This window comes from Mustela nigripes, chromosome 2 (genome assembly GCF_022355385.1).
Source record: "Mustela nigripes isolate SB6536 chromosome 2, MUSNIG.SB6536, whole genome shotgun sequence".
Lineage (NCBI taxonomy): Eukaryota > Metazoa > Chordata > Mammalia > Carnivora > Mustelidae > Mustela > Mustela nigripes.
In genome coordinates, this window is record NC_081558.1 from 143,094,505 (window position 1) to 143,112,466 (window position 17,962).

At 46.6% G+C, this 17,962-nt stretch overlaps 1 protein-coding gene across 1 annotated transcript; it reads left to right on the plus strand.

Moving 5' to 3' along the window:
- Positions 1-419: 419 nt before the first annotated feature.
- On the plus strand, positions 420-17,683 carry SIAH2 (siah E3 ubiquitin protein ligase 2). Its single transcript, XM_059391732.1, has 2 exons — positions 420-836; positions 16,118-17,683. The coding sequence occupies exons 1-2, from the start codon at positions 420-422 to the stop codon at positions 16,673-16,675; spliced, it is 975 nt and encodes a 324-aa protein (XP_059247715.1). The 3' UTR covers positions 16,676-17,683.
- The last annotated feature ends 279 nt before the right edge of the window (positions 17,684-17,962 follow it).

Consider the following 17,962-nt stretch of genomic DNA (forward strand, 5'->3'; position numbering starts at 1 on the left):
TGGACTCGGGCGGAGCCGGCGCCACAGCGCAGGGTGGCTCTGCCGGTCCCCGCGCGCCTGAGCGGCCGCACACGTGTCCAGGCGTCACGTCCGCGCGCGCCCCCGGGGCTTGCGTCAGCTGCCGCTCCAGAAGCTGGTGGGCCGGGGTTCTGCGCACCGCTCGGGTTCGGGGCCCGCGACGCCGCCGGGAGGAGGAGTCTGGGGGCGCGGAGGGGTGTTCGGAACGTCGGGGGCCGCGGGGATCGTCTGCGCAGCCCAGCCCCCGGCCTGCCCCGCGCCGGCCGTCTCCGCTGCTCGGTTCCGGGCTGGGCGCGGTGGCGTTGCCTCAGAGCCTGCCGCCCGCGGGGCGTGCTCCGCCTTGACCCCGGCGGCCCCGCGGCAGGCAGGCGCCCGCAGTTCCATGGTTGGTTCGGAGCGCGATGAGCCGCCCGTCCTCCACCGGCCCCAGCGCTAACAAACCCTGCAGCAAGCAGCCGCCGCCGCAGCCCCAGCACGCTCCGTCCCCGGCTGCGCCCCCGGCCGCCGCCACCATCTCGGCTGCGGGCCCCGGCTCGTCCGCGGTGCCCGCCGCGGCGGCGGTAATCTCGGGCCCCGGCGGCGGCGGCGGGGCCGGCCCGGTGTCCCCGCAGCACCACGAGCTGACCTCGCTCTTCGAGTGCCCGGTCTGCTTTGACTATGTCCTGCCCCCCATCCTGCAGTGCCAGGCCGGGCACCTGGTATGTAACCAATGCCGCCAGAAGTTGAGCTGCTGCCCGACGTGCAGGGGCGCCCTGACGCCCAGCATCAGGAACTTGGCTATGGAGAAGGTGGCCTCGGCGGTCCTGTTTCCCTGCAAGGTAAGCCCAGGTGCCACCCGCGCACCTCCTCCGGGCGAGCTCCCGGAACTCCCGTGTCCTCCAGCCCACTCACAGGAGCTGAGAGGCAGGTGGCATATCTCTCCTATTTAAAAAAAAAAAAAAAATGTTTACACTTGTCCACCCTCCCCCATGCCCACCTGTCCACTTAGGGAGTAACTCTGAGCTGACAGTTGTCTGAGCGCTGACCCCGGACTAATTGGCACGCGATCGCTTTAGAACACATCACAGCTCTCGCCGCCGGGTGCCTGCGTACCCTGCAGAAGTGTGCTTGGTGTGCTCGGTAGGGCTAGGCTGCACCAGTCAAACTTGGACCGGGAAGCTGACTCTGGGGGATTGAGGAGGGAAGAACTGGGCCAGCTGTACGCATCCTTTACCAGCGCTCGGCTTGGAAGGATTGGTACTGGAGTCCTGCGCCCTCCGCGCGCGCCTGACACGTGGGAGCCTTCAGGAGTGTAGCTAAAAAAAAGGGCGCCTACAGCTTGTTTTCTACCAGCAACAAGAAAACCCTGCAAGCCACGCCTTTCCCTCTCCTAGCCTTCCAAGGACTGGGGAGATATGAATTTGTACTAAGTGGGGGTGAAAACAAGAGTTGAGCAGGAATTTAACTGGAAGGACACGCGAGAACTGTTACCATTCTTCCAAGGCCACGACTTTATTTAGTTTAAAAAGTTTGCTCTTGCAAAAAAATGCAAACCACTAAGTCTTTGGGAAAGTCAAGGAAAAGACCCAAGACCTCTCGCCCCCTTTCCCACCATTGTTAGGTTTACTGTGTATCTTTATAGATTTTTTTCTAGCCATATTTAAATACATTTTCACAGCTGAATATAAAATCGTGGATTCAGTGTGCGTCAAAAAGGTTCATACACACACACACAGTAGATTGAAATTCTCCAGAAATAACCTGGGCAAATTGCTGTTTTAAAGCCATATTATCACACATATTTTTCTATGTCCGAAACCTAGCTCTTCCTCAGTGTATTTTAAATGACTGCATAGTTTTTCATTGTGTGATCATATTTTAGCATCTGTTTACTTATATCTACCACTTAAAAATCTTTCGGAGTCGTTTCAGAGACATACCTTTCTATTATACCTCATTATAATTTAGCGCTGGACCCTAACGTTCATTTTCTAAACTTAGAAATGGAAATAATGTCATTAATACTTTTGAGTTGTTTTTCTTTTTTCTTTGTAAAAGAAACTGTTCTGCCTCTTGGGCCATCTGAGCTGTCTTGCATTTCTCCTTGGTGCTGCTTATTTTTATAGGGCAAGAGCTTATTTTTAAATTAAAAATAGTCCACCAGAGAATTGAAGCTCGGAACTGAAGTCAGTAAAATGAGTGATTTAATTTGGTCTGTGCCCTGCCACAAATCCAGTTTAAAATAGCATATTCAAATAAAGGTTTGAATCTGTTTGGGTTATGGGTTTTCAGTTATCCTTAATAAATTAACTCTGCTTTCAGCCACTTCTTCTGTAATGCTAACTAATTTACCCAGACCAGTAGTTGTTTCTCATGAAATCTGGATAAAATATTTCTATAAATTTTTAGGGTCATGAAGAAGGTGGCAGCCTAGTGATCAAGAGAAGATTTGGTGATAGTTGACATATCAGTTGGCATTGGATGTTTGAGATGTATCTTGAGAGCGGTCAGGGGTGCCCCACTGGATTTCTGGGGAGCTGTCTTTTCCACTCACTTTTTCCTAGACCTTCAGTGACTAATGGAAGAAATGGCTTTAGGTGAATTACGGTTCACAAATGAACATTTGGTATCAGTCGGTATTCCATAATTTATTTTTAAAAAGCAATCTCATAAAAGCATTTTGTTGCTCCCAGGAAGAAGGGAAGGAAACAGTTATGCTATATAAAATGTGGTTTCACTTTCGGGGTCTAGGATTATGGTTCCCATTGAAGCATGTTTTCTCCTAAGGTGTCATATGCTAGTGAGGCCCTTCTCGAAGAACAGTTCTCTTGGGAATCAGAGGTACTCAGTGTTTCTGACCATGTCAGTGACTCTCCGAGTCCCTATTCCATATGAATGCAGTTGGGGAAAGCCATCACTTTGCAAGCTGAAATTAAACAGGGTCAACCACTCCCCTACAGGCCAGGGGCCAAGTTTAGAAAGTGATCTTAGAGTCACTTCTGTATGTTAGATTTATGACGCTGGAGAATGCTTCCCTCAACTTTGGTTGATCAGTCATTTGAATTATTAACAGGACCACTCAGCCAGTTAGATCTGATAAACTACAGCAAGCACCAAAGATATGTCATTTGAGGAGGGCTAAGGGAAATGGGGAATGGTAAGACCTGTGTCAGACTTCAACAAATAGGTCTGTGTAGCTAGCTAGCTCTTGGCTTGTGCTTGCTCCTGGTAATTGTAGGGACTGCCCTGTCACTATGCCTACTCTCAGAATCTCTCTCACGTGGGCTGCCTCATGTGAGAAAAACAATGTTGGATGAAGTACCAGAGCCCAGGTCTCAAGAGGAGCGTGGTGCTGCCATTGTTTGCCTGAGAGACTGCTTGTCCAGGGCCTTGATTTCCTCACCTATAAATAAAGGGACTGAACTGCTTGATGTCTAAGGACCCGTAGCTTCTAGAATACCATGGAAACAAGGGAGGCTATATGGAATGGTTACTGGGTGGCTTCTGTGTGCCATCTACTTTGCAAGGGTCTTCGTTTATTAGTTTGCCTTTCTGTTCTCTGGGTGAAGAAACAAATGCCTGTAGAGAGATTACGTGACTTGTCAAGATCAGTAGGCCAGGACATGAGCCCATGTCCCGGAGGCACGCATCCTATGTGCTACGTAGCGATTTTGCATCTGAGCTTTTATTCTAGGGCTCCACGTTATAGCTTACGGTTGACACCACTCACGAAAGAAACCATCCAATTGGATGAATTTGCCAGCTCTGATGAGAGAATCCCAATGAGACAGCACACATGTTCGCTACAAACTTCACCAGCAGGAATTTCATAAGGCATGCATGATGGGAAGGCCAGGGGAAATAGCCTACAAACCTGATATGGGGGACATGTCATCCCAACTCTTGACTGTCCATGCTTCAGTTGGCCCCAAAATGGATTTGTTGCCAAATAGGTTCCTTGTTGAAGTATGGGGCCACTTAATTAAAGGCTAGACTGTTGCCAACATCTTTGATAGAGAGCATCACATGCATTATTAGCTCAAGTCTCCTTTTAAGAAAAGGATCTCTGATCAGAGTAGGGCTCTCTTCCACTTGTGATATTTTTAGGCCATTCTATGGCTTGCTGTACACCTGAGAAGTTTTGACATCCTGTTCCCATATCTCAAACCCACCATCTCTCAGCAGAGCGTGGGCGTAGGGGGAGAAGTGAAGGGTGACACATCTGTGCCCCCACTCAACAGTTTATTTTATTTTAATATCAGCCAAGTATTTCTCTCCACAACTGTGGGTAATGCTAAACCACTCCAGCCCACTTACACTATGATACGTTTTTCTCTCCATTTTTTTTTTTTTTTTTTTTTGGTTTGTTTTCTCTAAATGTTTCCAGTAGCACATCTCCAAATAATTACGGAACTGGAAAGCCTCAGCCAGACAAGTCTTCCCTGTGTTTGGGCCATGACAGCGTTGTTTTTATTCCTTAAAATAAAAAGTCAAGTCAGATAACCCAGTGGAAAGTCCAAGCCTCCTCAGGGTGGACAAACCTAAAGGCCAGCAGGGGCAGGTGATGCGAGGGAGAGAGGTTCCTGACACATGTCCCCAGAGTTCAGGAGACCTCGAGGAGCAGCAGAGACGGGAGCCAGGGAATACACCTCTAAAGAGGACCAGGGAGGCGAAGGGAGGTTGAAGCCTGCCAGACCTTTGGGTTTTTTCAAGAAAAGCCAGAAATCTGAATTTTTAAAATGTGGATCACTCCATTTTCTTAAGATTGGCCAAATTCATATTTAAAGCCAGAACTTGCAAGCCAAACCCACCACGTCTGCAAACCAAATCCTGCCTGCCAGTGTGCGACCTCTGATCCGGTTCCCTCTCTGAAAGCATTCACTGAGCCTGGAAGTCCTCATTTAACGCTTGCCATATGTGAGCTTTGGAATTCTGAGAGGTCCCAACTGTAGGTGATTTTATAGCTTATTTTCATCTGTATTTTGCCAAGAGAATATTCTAATCTGGGCCCCTGGGAAGCCTGAACTATTATCCTAGTGACTAGATTTTTGACTTTGAACAGGTGAGTTTTCGTTGGACCTGAGTGTCTTTAAGAGAAATAGCTAGACTAAATCATTATATCAAGAATGTTTTGGGGCACCTGGGTGGCTCAGTTGGTCAAGATTCTGCCTTTAGCTCGGGTCTTGATCTCAGGGTCCTGGGATCAAGGACCATGCCGGGCTCCCTGCTCAGCAGGGAGTCTGCTTCTCCCTTTCCCTCCATCCCTCCCCACCTCCCATGTGCACACTCACTTTCTCTCTGCTCGCCCTCCCACTCTCTCAAAATCTTTAAAACAAAATTTTAAAAATATTTTTGTACCCTAAAATTTCAGAATCTAGTAAACTGTTCCAGGGAAAAGAGTGCTAGGCAAGAACTGGGTCCCCATCCTTGTTTGGTTTGACCTCGGTCCAGGCACATACTTCCCTGAGCTTGTCTGTTCATCATTTAAAAAGAGTGGAGGTAATACCTAGCTGATGGGTGCTTTGAGATCAGATTAGAGCTGGGAAGTCTTTGCTTCACCATTTCAAATGGAAGGTGGGTGGTAGAGGGTGGTTGCTAGGTGATGGGTGATCAGTCACCTAGAAGTCTGAGAGGATACCAGAACCGTTTCAGAGACTTTTCCTTCATCTAAAAATTTCTCCTAGGATAAAAATCATTGACTTTGAGTATTGTCCCTGTGGTCTTCACCACTGTGTGGAGCTGGACAGGCTTACTGATGAAAGCAAGTGCTAGCAAGCACCACAGTCCACATACACTGATGGTGAGGCACAAGATTTTCAAGAACACAATTGACAGAAATTTTCAGTGTAAAATTAAGAACAGAAGCACTAGGGGCACCTGGGTGGCTCAGTGGATTAAAGCCTCTGCCTTCGGCTCAGGTCATGGTCCTAGGGTCCTGGGATCAAGCCCCACATCAGGCTCTCTGCTCAATGGGGAGCCTGCTTCCTCCTCCCTCTCTCTCTCTGCCTGCCTCTCTGCCTACTTGTGATCTCTGTCAAATAAATAAATAAATAAATCTTAAAAAAAATATATAAACTTCTGAGTTAGATGTATCAGTCCATTAAAAAAAAAAAAAAAAAAAGCAGACGCACTAGAGCACTTGGGTGGCTCAGTTGGCTCAGCATCTGCCTTCAGCTCAGGTCATGATCCCAGCATCCTGAGATCGAGTCCCACATGGGGCTCTTTGCTTAACAGGGAGTCTGCTTCTCCCTCTGTGCTCTCTCTCAAATAAATAAATAAAATCTTCAAAAAAAAAAAAAAAGCAAGAATAGAAGGACTAGAATGCTATGTCAGAGCACTGACATTTAATACTAATTCTTTGTATAATTGGCAGCCACTTTTCACAGGTTGTCACCTCCTACAGCTAGGAGTCAATCATTGTTACTTGAAGTTGATACGACCAGAAAGGGGAAAACTAAGAGGTACAGCAGGCGTGGCCTATAAAATGCCCATCCTGAGATTAGATTTGATTCTGCTGTTCTGTGTTCGATCCCTTTATTGAAGCTCCATGCAAACTGCTGTCCACATATAACCACAGTAAGTCTTCCCTATAACATGTCTGAAGAGCCAGACCCGTGCACCTGACAGAATGTGCAAACAGTGGCATTTCTCATTCAAACTCCTAAGGTCCCCACTCCTCGAGAGAGGTGCACATTTGCTAAAGCGACTGCCCGGCCTTCGGGGGCATTGTGTATTGCTGGCAGGTTGTGCAGGACGTGATCATACATGGGGCATTAGCATGTGACAACACTCTGCACGCCCTGGAAAAGAAAATAAGAAAACTGAGAAGTTTCCCTGATTAAATGTATCTTTATATTAAACCTGAGAGTGTACTTTCAAAGGCTTAGGAGAGGTACTGAAAATTCACTAGCAGAATTTCATCAGCTTTACCCCAGATGATCCATTAGTTTTTTTAAAAATTGAGAAAAAGTTCTCCTTTTCAGTTTCTGCAGTGATTTTTAGACTGTATGGTATCTGTGAGAAAAAGGTTACCCACCCCCAGTTTTCAACCACAGACACTGTAGATGGATGAAAGATATACCTGTGTTAAATGTGTCAGCTTGGGCCCTATTTTAAGACTTTGAATCAACAAGTTAGTATCTCTGGGTCATTCCTTCACAAGGCCACCTCTTCCTCTAGCACTTTGGAGGGAGGCCCTATTTGAGCCTCCTTGTCTGGATCCCTGCTCCAGCCCTGCACCAGGAGTTTGGGGACCTTTCCAAACCTCAGTGGGTCCTTGGTAAAATGAGGTATAGATTTGGTTGCTGTGAGGATCCAGCATGGTAATAATTCATGCAAAGAGCTTAGCACAGCCCAGCACAGAAGAAACACTACATGAATGTGCACATTTAGAAGCCAGCAGAAATCGAATGGCAAATGTCTGAGGTCAGGCCCAGGCATAGACTTGAAAAAGAAAAAAAAAGAATCTGTTTTCTCCCACTGATTCCCCCACTGAGCTGCTCTTCCCTCCTCCCAATCATGTAGGCTTTCATATAGCTGAATACATTGGCCCTGGCATTGGTTTTACAGGGACAAGACTCACTTTTTTCATTTCTTTAATACTTCTATGCTTTTAGAAGAGAAAGTCTGCACTATGAAGGAAAAGCAACAGTTTGCTCATGAATGAGGAAGGGATGGAAGATCCCGATGGGGTCATGTAGGGAGACTGGTGGAGCTGCTTATGCAGAATGTTGTTTACCTTGTCTGAACTAGGTATATGATCTCGTTTGTTTCCTAATTGCTTTGTCAAGGAAACAGGATGCAGTATCCTCTTGGAGAGATATGCCTGAAGTCATGTAGTCTGTCCATGACTATACATGGAGTTTCTGGGGACAGAAACTGCAGAACTGCCCCTTCTATAAGAAAGTTCTGCAGCATGGGGTTTCTCAGGGTTCCCTGGGGCAGAAGGAGGAATTTTTTGAGCCCAAGATCTGAATTAGAATTACCTTCTCTGGATGAAAGTTAGTGAAGTTAGATGTCAGTATTTTCTTAGTCTCGCCACTTTGTGAGGGTCCTGGTACCGAGTGACACTGTCTTCTCATATTAGTATCCACGGAAGCTTTACGGCGTCACTGGCTGAGAATTCGTTGCACCACCTCATAGTGGGGGTAAGGAATCTGCCCTTTGGGTTAGTGAAGATCCGCCAAAGTTCTTAGAGGAAGGAAGCTAGACAGATGTAGGGTGAGCATCACAATTAAGGCACAGGAAGAGAGTTCACTTTCTCCTGCTGCCTAGATCTGAACTTGTAAGAGTCCAGGGATGAGCTGTTGACAGTTCTGAGGACCCAAGGACCCTAGGATCATGACCTGAGCCGAAGGCAGAGGCTTAACCCACTGAGCCACCCAGGCCTTCTGCTCTAACTGTATTCTACCAGTGGTTGTAAACTCATTTTAGGCAAGAGGAATATAGAGCCATCTGAATGACAACAGTATCATTGTTTGTCCATTTATGTGAGGTTCCAGAAAAGCTTCAAACACGCCCACCCCAAATAGTTTTTGTAAATAAAATATGTGAAAAGCATCTATCAAAACTAATGAACCCACAGTGACTGAAGTCTGAAACATTTCTCTTCCTATGATCTCAAAGTCTATTAAATTTTTAAAAATTCTAAGTTCCATAGTAAGACTTTTAATTAAAGTAAAATTAACACGTGCAGTGGAGAATAGTCATCTTCTGCAGGTAAATCTAATATTTATCCATTTACCTATGCATATCAGGTGGGTGGGAAACAGGTAACAAATCAGTAGATCAATAAACAAAATGAGTAGACCCATAAGATAATGAGAAAATAACATGGGATTATCTCCACTGATATTTTGAGGGCAGATTAATGCACTTTTAGTCACGAAGGAGCTAGTTTGAGTTGCTAGAAGTCCTTTTTAAAAGGACTTTTTAAAGTCCTTTTTAAAAGTGGTAAAGTCTAAGTTTAACCTCTGGTTAAAATGTAATTTTCATCATGATTTGGTAACCCATAACTCCCATTCAAACAAGTCTCAAGAGTGGAGGATAAGAGACCTCCACCAATAGTCCCCTAGTTATCTGCTGATCAGACATAGTAAGTTATACCACCAGGATAACATCCTTCTAGCTGAACTCATACAACTCCCATTCCATCTATGGGTTCACCTCCGCTGTAGTAATAGAGGTTTTCCTGTGTGAGCAAAAGGGGACATGGGTAGCTTCATTCCTGGAGCCTCTTTCTGACACGTCTGGAGTCAAACACAGGAGTTTCCTGTGGACCACTAAGTGTGGTGGAGAATGAAACTGCAGTGGCTGGGGCGGGGGGAATACACACACACACACACATACACACATATATATATGTAAATATATAAATATTTAAATATACAAATATATTCACGTGTGTGCGTGTATGTGTATTTATTTATTTCCCCCAGGCCCACAGATTTGTGAGGTGCCCATAAACTCAAAGGATCAGAGGAGCAATGGAGAAAGCTTGTCTTCCATGGGGGGCAGGGAAGTCAGGAAGTGTTGGTTATTATAACAATGATGTCTCCTTCATTGAAAAATTTTACTGGTTCACTACAATGAGTTCCAAGAGCTTCTAGTAAAAGAAGAATGATTGGTTTCCTTCTGCTGACCTGTAGATACACACTTAAAAATATATTTTCTTAAAAAAAAATAACAGCATTTCAAAACTTAATTCATTCAATGGACTCTGCCAAAAGAATCTCTATGCCATAAAGGATAAATATGCCAACTTAGCCTTTGAATTCCTTTTTTTTTTTTTTTTTTGACAGAGAGTTAGAGAACACAAGTAGGGAGAAGAAGAGGGAGAGGTAGAAGTGGGCTCTCCACTGAGCAGGGAGCCCAATGCAAGGCTCGATCCCAGGACCCGGGATCATAACCTGAGCCAAAGGCAGATGTTTAAATGACAGAGCCACCCAGGCACCCCATAGTCTCTGAATTCTTGAATATGTTTTTATTTTTACATGATTTCAAATTTCCACAAGTCATAATAATACAAAATTATTCTTATATACGCTTTATCCACATTCACCAGTTGTTTCCTTTTTGCCCCATTTGCTTTATCATTTTGGGTGCTCTCTATTCATACATTTATTTAGCCATTTCAGTGTAAGATGCAGGCGTCCTGCCCCTTTACCCCTAAGTACTGCACTGTTTTTTCCTAAAAACAAGGATGTCTTCTTGTATAATTACAGTCCAGTTATCAAAACCAGGAAATGTGGGGCGCCTGGGTGGCTCAGTGGGTTAAAGCCTCTGCCTTCGGCTCAGGTCATGGTCTCAGGGTCCTGGGATTGAGCCCCACATCGGGCTCTCTGCTCAGCAGGGAGCTTGCTTCCCTTCCTCTCTCTCTCTGCTTGACTCTCTGCCTACTTGTGATCTGTCTGTCAAATAAATAAATAAAATCTTAAAAAAAAAAAAAAAACAGGAAATGTGACATGTGGTAGATACTAGTATCGAATCCACAGTCCATATTCAGACTTCCAGTTGGTGCCCCAATAACACCCTTTGCAGCAGTTTTGGTTTCCCAGTCCGGGGTCCTGCATCACATTCAGCCGTATGTGTGCCTTTTGTGATCATTACAGCTCATGAGATGGACAGAGAAGCACAGTTTGCTTGTGGTTACCCTCAGACAAGATCATTGCTTGCATTTAATTCAAAAGTTTATGAGCATCAACAACAGAATATTGAGTGTGCTTTGTTTTTCCTGAGACACTGTCCTTTGAGGCGCCGGCAAAAACTTTGCTAATAAATTTCAGTTTCCTAGGAGGGGTGAGCAGGCGGAGGCAGGGCGGTTACCCCATGGTCCCCGAGCAGGGACTGCCTCTGCCCAGAGCTCAGGGCACCTCCATTGTAGTAGACTCTTGGTTGTTGAAGCTCCGGAAATCGTTCTTGCATTGCACAGACTCACATTTAATTAAACCAGTCACAAGATCCGTGACCTTCACTAGCGCTCCCGCTAAGCAAGGTTACTCTGTTGATCTACTCATTCCATAAACAAATACAATGTGACTGTGTTTATTAGGTAAATAACAGGTGTCTAGTGTTTGTTCTCCAATGTACCTCATCACATTCCTGTGTAAACGGGTTTCTGTGCCAAAAAAGGAAAAACCCTCCTTAAATTCAACTGAAATACAACCTTCATACCACATGCCCAGGAAAAGAATTGGTACTATTCACCGCTTTCTACAAAGACTTAAAAAGGTGGCAGCGGGTCATACATTGCCCTCTGTGGCAAAACATGTTTGCACAAGACTTTTGAGCCACTGCCACCTGAAGAGTTTCTAAAGAGAAGCCCGAACTTTTATTTCAACATTTGTTTCTCATTCTGCTGGGTCATCTTCCCCCTCCCTCCCTCCATCTTCTTGAGCTTGTGCCTGGTTTTGTCTCTGGCCCTCCTCCCCTGAAAGAGGTTTACTTAAAGTGAATTCCCTCCTCACCCCACCCTCAGGGGAAAGGAGCAGCTGTTCCCCTGTGGAGAAATCTCATTTATAGCTGTGGACATGCTCCCAGGACACACAGGCAGCCCAGGTGCCTTGTCTCAGGAAGAAAGTACAGGAAGAGCCAGGCAGCTCCAAGAAAGTGGCATCCTTTGAGCCCTCCCTGTGTAGGGGGCCAAAGGCCCCAGCCAGTGTGTGAAAAGTGAAACCTCAGCTCTTTCTTGCCAGGTACCAGGGAAGCCGGGAGGGCCTGATTACTGGTTACTTACTTGGGAGGCACTACTCCTCCTTCCTTAGGGAGAGGCGCTCTGCTCTCGGGGCTGTCTTTCTTGCAACCCAGGGAAGAAATCAGTATCAGAATCTGCTTCCAGAAGCAGTTCATCCGTGGACCCTGGGTTTTGTGTGGGGTAAGTTGAGGACTGGAGCTCAAGGCAGATGTGAATTCTTTCTTTTACTTCCAAATACTGATTCTTTGACATCTCAGCGATCATATACCACAAAAGAGCATTCGAGGAAGAGCGGGGCATGCAGGGCTCTGCCCGCAGTGTGGTGGTGAATGGCCCCTTGCCGGGATGAGTCAGTCAGTCTGTAAAACGGGTAGAACTAGCACCCTAGCCTACCTCCACAGTTTGCAAACCACCAAGTTCTAGTCCTGTATCTCAGCTGGCATCCCTGAGCCTTCCTGCGGAGCACCGCTGGGCGGGGCAGTGACCAGCTGGACCTGCTTACTGGTGTGGGCCCCTCCTCCCAGCTGTCACTGTGGCTGCCCAGCCAGGTTTTGTCATCCATCAAAATCAACCCCAGGCTGCTTTGCCCTTCCCCAGACATTTGGCCATGCCTGTGACATTTCTGCTTGTCACAATGGGGGAGGGGAGGAGTGCTACTGGCCTCCAATGGATAGAGGCCAGGGATGCTGCTAAACATCCTACAGTGCAAACACAGCCCCCGCCACAAAGGATTATCTGGTCTAAAATATCAGTACAGCCATTCCCCGACTTTGAATGTTCACTTGACGTTGCTTTTACAGAGGACCTGTTTGTGTTAACCCAAAGAAATCCAAAGAGGATTTTCACTATTACCAAAAAGGAAAAAAAAAAAAGGGGCAGAAAGGGAAAATAGTGCTCAGCATTTCTTTTGCAGTGCACATCCTGAGCAACAGGAGTGGCCTCGCCAAGCTCCTTTCCTGGGACCTACACTCAGCATCTCAGCATCAAGATTCTGTAGCTTTGAACTGCATCTGTGAGCATCTGTGCTTTATCTCAATTGATTTTGTGCATCTGTTAGCAAGATGTATCCTAAAGTATCAGAAAAGCCCAAGAGGGGTTATTTTCTGGGACTAGGAATGCTTGAAAATTTTTCCATATAAGTTAATGGTAGTTGCTTCTTTGCCTTATGCCATTTGTCTTCCAAAGGGTTTCATGGGAGCACTATACTTTCCTATAACGGGAAAACCCTGTAGTGCTACTGTAGAGAAATCCAGAAAATAAACTGAATTGTCAAGTCCCCGAAGGAATCTGGACCTGTCTTCTCATTTAGGTTTTATCCCCACTCTTTGCTCCGCTTACCCCATGCTAGAACCAGATGGAACTGCTCCATCCACCGTCCACTTTGCCCACAGTGAAGCTTTCCTTCTCTACTCTTCATCCCAGCCCCACTTGGAGATCACCTGTCACCTTCTTTCGTCTGGTGGTCCTTCGCCCTTCATGTACCTGTCTGTACTTCCAATATTTTGGGGTTGTTTGTTGGTGCTCAGCGGTATGGCCCTTCTCAACAGGAACCACCACGAGGGCACAATCTGCAGCTGATTCCCTCTGTGTGCTCTAGGACAGAGGTTGGCAGACCTTAGGAACCCTGGGCACCTGTCAGGAAGACCCAAGCCAGGCGTCAGGGTAATCTGGGTGTGCTGCTCAGAGGCACCTAGATGGTTCTGCAGTATCAGGGAATTCACGGACCCCAAATCCTCCCTCTGATCCCTGGATGAGAGCCCCTATTCCAGAACAAGACTGAGACAGTAACAAGGATGCAGTGTGGTGTAAAAGTGTGTGTATCTAGTGCACGTGTGAGTGCATGCCTATTTAAAGTGTAGATCTTCTCGTTTTAGAGATCTTCTCTTACCCAGTGGCAGTGCCATAAAAGTGGCACCAGTGGTCATGAAGACACACCTTCACCCATGATGGAAAAGAGAAGGAATAGATTGGCTTTAAAGTTCAGCTTGTTTAGAAAAAGCAGAGTAAGCTCCTCACACTTTAAAAATATGTTTATTTAAGTTAATAGAGGCTGGAGCAGGACCTTTTTTTGGTAAGGTCATTGTCCACACAAATGCTCAGTAATGCCTTTTCTATTTATGTCGCTTGGGGCAGATTCCCTGTTCTCTATATTTGGGTCGAAGGAAGAGTGTGTGGCTTGTAAGTCAAACCAAATAATTCAGAATATAAATAAATATTCCCACCTGAGCTCCACAAGAAAAAGTTCTAAAATAATCCTTGGACGATAAATATTTGTTGTACATCTGGGTCCGGGAAGGGGGAGCGGTTTGGGGGCTTTGGGTCAGGGAAGAGATGCGGGTGGTACTTCTCTGTACGCTCTTTGCCAGAGTCCATTGCGTTCCAGGAGTTTTCTGTGGGCAGCTGTGGTAAACAGCCCATCCTGAAACTTCAGGGGCTTATTTCACCAGAGAATGTGCCGGGCTCTGAGCTAATTCTTGCTATTTTTACTGCATGGAATATGTGTGTCTAAAGTGGGCACAGATGCCTCGCCCATCACTCACAGAAGAACATCAGAAGGTTGTGTATTTCTAGCCACACTCTAGATTTAAAACACAGGTAACAGGGATTGGGGTGTTTTAGGGCCTTCCTGTTAGGAACACCAAGGAGAAACATAAATGAATAAATAAATTTGTTTTTCCTTCTGATGGTAAAGTTTTTTATACCTGTGCTTTTAAAATCAGTCTGTGGTTCAGGTTCAGGAAGGTGAATAAGCGTTCCCTAGGGGCAAAGTCCGTGACAGAGAACTACCTCTGCCAATATCTACTACAGGTGGATATAATCCACTTGAGGTTGAGGTGCAGGGGAAGAGCCAGCTGCATTTCTTTCTGGAAGCCACCCCCTTCTTCCTTCCTTCCTTCCTTCCTTCCTTCCTTTCTTTCTTTCTTTCTTTCTTTCTCCATAAGAATGGAGCCAACCTTCTCAGCTTCCTCTCAGTGACTGTAGCTTAGGGTCCTGTATGGAGAAGATACTGGGTGCCTGCTTGTTGCTAAATAAACTCATCTGCAAAGGTCAGAATTTGACTGACTTCAAAGTTTATAAGGGGTTTATTCCCTTGGCAGGGTAGAGACAACCAAAAACAGATGTGAGGCTTTGTTTTATAGCAGATGGTCATAGCACCTTAGACACAGGACCCAGCCCTGCCCTCGTTTGCTGTCTTCCTGTCTCAGGAAGGGGTGGGAGGCGCCCAGGGAGGTAACCCAGACAGTTCACCTGCCACTGTGTGCTCCGACTCCTAGTTTCACCCAAAAAAGGTGATTCAGCTCTTCTAATTCTTTGTAAGACAACAGCGTGGTTTTCTGGACAAGTGTCTACTTGTGGGCTGATTCCCCATCTGGTATCTAGGAATTAACACTGTCATTCTTGTGAGGGTTGGGAGTAGGAGTCTAATTCCTTTCGGTGTGGTCCTTTCCCAAGATAGGTGTGATTTATTCATCAGGAATGTCATCTCAACAAGGGAGAAAAAGGTTTCGTCCCTACCCTATTATGGCAGCATTGAGGGACTGACTGTATCAAAATCCCTGCCTGGGAGCCTACCCTGGGACCCACTTCAGTTCTCCTGCCCCCCAGGCCTGTCATGAGGGCCGACATACGTGGTCATGAAGATGGGTGCTGGGACATGAGGAAGCGGTCTGGGCCCTTCTCATTTTAACCTCCACTGGCTGGAACCAAACTAACCAACAGGGTCCCAAGTTAGTACCCAAAAGTATGTCCAAAGCCCCTTGGGATTGGGGTATTAAAAGGTGAAGAAAGTGAAGGAATGTTTCTAGCAATGGGAAGGGGGTCCAGCCCTCTTCTACCCTGGCTGGTCACTCCAGCAGGCAAGAGCAGAGACCTGAAGGGCAGCCTTCCCACAGCCTTCCTGCCAGTCACCGATCTGAGCTAGGAAGAAGGGGCAGGGGACAACCAAGAGGAGCTATACTGCTTTCCTAATTATCTTCAGGTGAAAACCAGTCTAGAGGCAGTATATCCCTTGCCCATCCATTTGCCTAAGCCATTGTAAATTGTACAAAATTCTTTAAATTCACAGAAAAAATGAGGCAGGCCAGGTTTTCTAGAGCTGGCTCAGCAGTCTTATTGGAGACGTTAATAGTAAGAGAGCTTCACGTTTCCGACGTTACGTTTGAACGTTTTCAACGATGCTGTCATGGCTTGCAGTCTGCTCCCGGTTAAGAAAATCCCCCTGATTTTATGGATTGGCGGTCCTGATGACCAATAATAACGGAGACTCTTTAGTCTTACCTGGTTAACTCCCCTCCAGCAAGCGGAGTTGGAATGCGGCTAGAGTCGAAGCCCCCGAAAGCCAGGTGGGTGACCCCCTGTCCGAAGTCATCCCCCGTAGGAGTTTGGTGCAGGCGCAGTGGCTCACGGCGTCTCTTTCCTTTCTTGCAGTACGCCACCACGGGCTGCTCCCTGACCCTGCACCACACGGAGAAGCCAGAACACGAAGACATCTGTGAATACCGTCCCTACTCCTGCCCTTGCCCCGGAGCCTCCTGCAAGTGGCAGGGGTCCCTGGAAGCCGTGATGTCCCATCTCATGCACGCCCACAAAAGCATCACCACCCTGCAGGGAGAAGACATCGTCTTCCTGGCCACGGACATTAACCTGCCGGGGGCCGTCGACTGGGTGATGATGCAGTCGTGCTTTGGCCACCACTTCATGCTGGTGCTGGAGAAGCAGGAGAAGTACGAGGGCCACCAGCAGTTCTTCGCCATCGTGCTGCTCATCGGCACCCGCAAGCAAGCCGAGAACTTTGCCTACAGACTGGAGCTGAACGGGAACCGGCGGAGACTGACCTGGGAGGCCACGCCCCGGTCCATCCACGACGGTGTGGCCGCGGCCATCATGAACAGCGACTGCCTTGTTTTTGACACAGCCATAGCACATCTGTTTGCGGATAATGGCAACCTTGGAATCAATGTGACCATTTCTACGTGTTGTCCGTGAGGCGCTGGAATTATCTGGGCACAGTGCTCTATGGGGAATAAAGGTTTTTACAGGTGTTCTATTCACTGTGTCCTCAGGGATCAAGACCCTCAGTTACCCCATGTTCTGTTTGAACAAGCAGCTTCCCATCTGGCATTAGTCCAGCAGAGTTCATTAAACAGGAATGAATGGGGTTGGCCTGTTAGTCATTTGGAGTCTGTTCTGTGATCTAAAATCAACTTTATTATTACATTTTATTTACTTCCTGAACAGCACTTGACCGGTGGCTCAGGGCTCCGGAAGACCAGGACGTTAGGAATGGGAGGCTTCTTTCTGCCTGGCTCCCTCTCTTGGTCCCTCCATGTTGACAAAAGCACAGTGACTGTCAATAGATTCCTTAACTTTTACCTTGTTTTTAGCGGGGATAGGAATTGTTTAAATGCATTTTAAGCAGTGTTTCTCAAACGGGATGGCAAACCAATAGGCACAGAATCACCTGTAGTGCTCATCTTAAACATGCAGATCTGGGGAGCCTGTGAATTTAACCATCTCATCAGGTGATTCTGTTCGACAATAAAGTTTGAGAATTACTGGGTTAAATTGTGGAAAGGGTCCAGATTTTAAAGGTGCTTTACGATTGCCCTCTACTGATACTGTTTGTCTATTTCATGCCCCCACCACCTACCATGCCCAGATTAGAACCAGAACTGCAGATCCCCAGGAACACACTCCTGAGATTTGGTCACTCTCTTGTATTTGGGGTGAATTGCCTAGGAAAGCGAATCGTATGGCCACTGATAGGTGTCACATAATTAGTTTTTGCTCATCACTAGTACAGATGACCTGTTTACATGTGGCTTGCCTCAGAGGCCGTCCTTGACTGTAGATGGTGGGAAAGACTAGATCAGTAGAGTTGGAAACGCTTTATCACCAGTGTCATATGCTTGCTATTTAAAGGTATGTGTTGGATTGTTGTTGTTTTTTGCCACATTCACTTTAGTTTTTTAATAAATATTTTCCAAAAATGAATATTGTGCTGCTTTTTCCCTATTGAATAATGTTTATTTATTGGATGCCTGTCATGTGCAGGTGTATGAAACCTTGGCCTTGGACTCTCACTATTTCCACATGAAGAAACTGTCATTTGTCTAAGGTCCTGATGCAGGTCTGTGTTAGATCTGGGGTCCACACTCACTTCCCTGAACCACGCACTGTCCTTGGTGTTACTGGTCTCTTCCTTGGAGATCTTCTTTCAAGTGCTAGCACTAATAGAAGAAGAGTATTTCCCCTGTGTTACAGAATCAGAAG

Bases quoted from the DNA above. Each gene is read 5' to 3' on its own strand.
- SIAH2 (XM_059391732.1), top strand. From the start codon at position 420: ATGAGCCGCCCGTCCTCCACCGGCCCCAGCGCTAACAAACCCTGCAGC. The intron at 837-16,117 runs GTAAGCCCAGGT...CCTTTCTTGCAG, and splicing joins CGGTCCTGTTTCCCTGCAAG to TACGCCACCACGGGCTGCTC.